At 35.5% G+C, this 3,790-nt stretch overlaps 1 protein-coding gene across 1 annotated transcript; it reads right to left on the bottom strand.

The window, feature by feature from the left end:
- Positions 1 to 214: 214 nt before the first annotated feature.
- LOC109220995 lies at positions 215 to 1,282 on the bottom strand. The gene has a single exon (XM_019385462.1). It carries the CDS (start codon positions 1,280 to 1,282, stop codon positions 215 to 217), a length of 1,068 nt encoding a protein of 355 aa, XP_019241007.1.
- Between the last annotated feature and the right edge of the window lie 2,508 nt (positions 1,283 to 3,790).

Raw genomic sequence — 3,790 nt, 5'->3', positions numbered from 1 at the left:
TCTTCATGAGCTCATCAAGAATTTTTCTCATATCTTCTAAAGCCTGTTCTACGATACTTTGAAGTTCATTACATTTATCACAATCATGAAATCTTACCTCACTTGTTTCACTTGGGGCCATGATGCAGTTGCTTGTAGAATCCTCATGATCGTTGTCTGATATATCTTCATCACTCCAAATACCAAAAGAGTTTCTTTTCTCACTTGTCTCACTTCATGCCATTAAACAAAGGTTGGCAACTCCATTATGATTTTTATCTGGCATATATTCATCACTCCATACGCTGGAAGATTTTCTCTTTCGATTTCCCTTGGATAGTTTCCTTTTTAGTTCTGGACAGTTGGCTTGGATGTGACCATAATTTCCGTATTTGTAGCACTTTCTGTCATTATTTTCCTGCTCACTTATTTCATTACCTTTTCTAGAACTTGAATTGACTCTTCCATTTTTCGTGCTTCTTCGTGTCGTGTTAGAGACAACTCTAGAAAATAATGCAATATCATCTTCATGTTTGTCTCCTTCTTCTTCGGCTTCACTTTCAGACTCAGCAATAGTTGATTTAGAAACAACACTCTTTTTCTTCTCTTCATGTCCATGCTTTTTGAGATGGGTTTGCTCAAAGGCTATAAGGTCTCCACGAAGTTCATCATATGATAGTTTGTCGAGATCTCCGTATTCAAGAGCAACAACTTTTGGTTGCCATAAAGTGGGTAAACTTCTTAGAATCTTTCTAACTTGTTCACCACTTGAATATGGTCTTCCAAAGGATTTTAGATCTCCAGCTATTTTGCTAAATCGGCCAAACATGTCTTTAATGGATTCATCTTCCTTCATTTGAAACAACTCATAATCACGAATCAGACGGTTTATCCTTGTCTCTTTTACTTTACTGGTACCTTCATAAGTAACTTCAAGTTTATCCCACATTTCTTTGGCTGTGTCACAACTTGATATTTTCTCAAATTCTTCTCCGCTTATAGAATTGTATAATAGATTTTTTGCCTTTGAATTTATCTGCACAATCACCATATGCTCATCAATATAATCATCAATATCAAGGGGTTCAGTAGATACTTGTCCTTCTGGTTTCTTTTCTGATTTGGACTGTAGGAGAGGAAAGTCACCCTTCTTGATGACTCGCCATACTTTGACATCATAAGATTTGATGAAAGTTTCCATTCGAGCTTTCCAGTGAGTGTAATACTGTCCAATGAAGTATGGTGGTCTTAATGCAGAAGTCCCCTCATGGAGTAAGGCTCCGATAACTGTGTGTGTTGACATGATCTTTTCTCACTCGCTGTTAAGCAAAAGTAAAAATGTGAGACCTGCTCTGATACCAATTGAAAGTACAAGAGGGGGGGTGAATTGTAGCCTTTTTAAATTTCAAGTCGACTACTCTTCAGGCCTAGTCGACTTATGCGGAGACAGCCTGCACAGAACTTTTAGTTCTTTCGATTTAAACAAGTATTAATCACAATAAACAGTAAAGGAACAGAATATAATACGAGAGCGATAAAGTAAATGACACCGGGAATTTTATACTGGTTCGGAACCAATGTGGTATCCTAATCCAGTCCTTTTGGGTTGCAAGAGTGTTATCTTTTAGAGCTCTTTGTAAATTGAATTCAGTACAGCATTTGTGATTTTTAGCGATCACCACCAATGCTGACAGGGTTGGTTTTCACTCGCTCACCAATAAAGACCCTTTGGTTTTCACTCGCTCACCAAAGAAACGGACAATGACACAACCTCTAGGACACACTGCCTCTCCAATATTTTTCCGTCTCTCTTCTCTCTTTTGGGTACACAGTAAATCTACTAAAGTGAATTACAATGCTTGTTAAGAGTAGAATACAGAACTTATAATGGATAAACAATTGTATAGAAGGCTGCGTACTTTTTTTCTTTCTTAGAAGCGCCTATTTATATCCTTTTCAACTTGTTCTGGCTATTTCATGACCCAAGGGAATTTTGAATATTCTCGCGATCTTCGTTGCATCCATTATTTCCTTGAATCTTGGAGTAATATCTGTTTCCATATCTAGCCTTGATATAAATTTGGTCACGCCAATCCTCCTTCGAACCAATATGATTTGTGGCTTTTGTCCAAGGTTAGATTGCTTCTTATTAACTTGGACAGAATATAGTCTTTGTCTTGCTTGAAATCCTTTCCTTGTGGGTCTCTCCTTAATTGCAGGACATGATAATCTTTCTTTTCCGATCTTTCCAAACATGGCCACTAAGTCTTTGAATATTGATATTCTTTTGTGCACCTGCTAGACTTTTCCTTAATAATTGTAGGTAAGAATCTTTCCTTAATAGCTTCTGATAGTCTTAGATAGATTGGCAAGGCTCCTTGTATCTTGACAGATGGCAAATAGATATTCCTTGATTTGTTTCCTTGTCAGAAATCTTCAGCGGCTTCTTTTTCTTCTACAAATTGTGGTGAATATCCTTTTTGAATTTACTTTCCTTGCTAACTAATATTCTCTTTAGTTGTCCAAAGTTCTTTCCATAATATAGAATATACTATACCCATAATATATTTTCTTTCCATAAAAATATATTCTTCCTTGGTCTTGTAGTATCTCTTCCATATAGTATCTTCCTTCCACAAAATAATAGATCTTCTCCGCGATTTTAGCAACTTTCCCTTCAAGATGTTGAAAAACTTTCCATCCATAATTTTCGTAGATTCTTCTTATGATATTGTAGTGAGCCATTTGATATTTGAAATTTGACTTTCAAATATTATTCCTTTTATGACGCTTGAAGATTAAATCTCTGAAAATGATCTTTCCTTGATAAATTCATCACATAATATTCTCTTTCCCATATTTGTTTGGATCTTTACCAGTATCTTCTTTCTTGAATAAACCTGTACAAAAATAATATTACCACAAGTAAATGTTCTTTGATTTATATTGGTTTGTTATCATCAAAACTAATACGTGAAACCTCGAAGCTAACAGAATCTCCCACTTGAATTGGCTGCGACCATGTTGAATTTAGCATATCAATGACCGGATTAATTCTATTGTGGCTTGGGATTGCTTTCCTGGGCTTCCCATTCACTTATACCACAAGAAAGCTTTAAGAACTCTTGGAAATAACATTGGGCGCCTTGTTAAAATTGACTACACTACTGCACAATGCGTAGATATAGAGCACGATTTGCCAAGATTATAATGGAAATGGATCTGACTAAACCCTTAATCTCTTTTTATTGAGTTTAAGGAAAAATATCAAAAGGTCTCTTACGAGGGACTACTAGGAATATATTTTCAATGTGGTAAATTCGAGCATATCATTAATTATTGTAGGAATAATCCTGCAAATGTGAATAATCTGCCAAGTGAATCAGACAAAGTTGTTAATTCTAATAGAGGTGGTGATAAGACTGATTCTACAGAAGACAATATTTATCGTCCCTGGATGGTTGTACAGCATCGTCCGCAGAAATTTAATGAAAAAAATAATATAAAGCAGGCAGCAGGCAGCAAGCAATAAAGCAGCTAAAGACCTTAATATCTCTCCATTTGCAGCATTGGATGGTTTGGGGATAGAAAATTAAGTTGTTGAGAATTCGGTATTTGAAAGCGAATTGTCTTCTCATGGTACAGATGATTCTAAAAGGTGCAATCTCAGTCCTCTTAGCATTTGAAAAAGTCACCAAAAGACAATAAAAATTTCTCTTCCATGTTTAATCCTGTAGTGGTTGATAAACTTAACAAAATAGTTTCTATTGGAGTTAAAGTGAATGGGAATATTATTGATATTGACATTTGT

This window comes from Nicotiana attenuata, unplaced genomic scaffold, assembly GCF_001879085.1.
Source record: "Nicotiana attenuata strain UT unplaced genomic scaffold, NIATTr2, whole genome shotgun sequence".
Lineage (NCBI taxonomy): Eukaryota > Viridiplantae > Streptophyta > Magnoliopsida > Solanales > Solanaceae > Nicotiana > Nicotiana attenuata.
This window is presented reverse-complemented; position numbering and strand designations above follow the sequence as displayed.

What these genes read in the sequence shown, in the direction of transcription:
- LOC109220995 (XM_019385462.1), bottom strand. Translation starts at nt 1,282, where the DNA reads ATGTCAACACACACAGTTATCGGAGCCTTACTCCATGAGGGGACTTCT.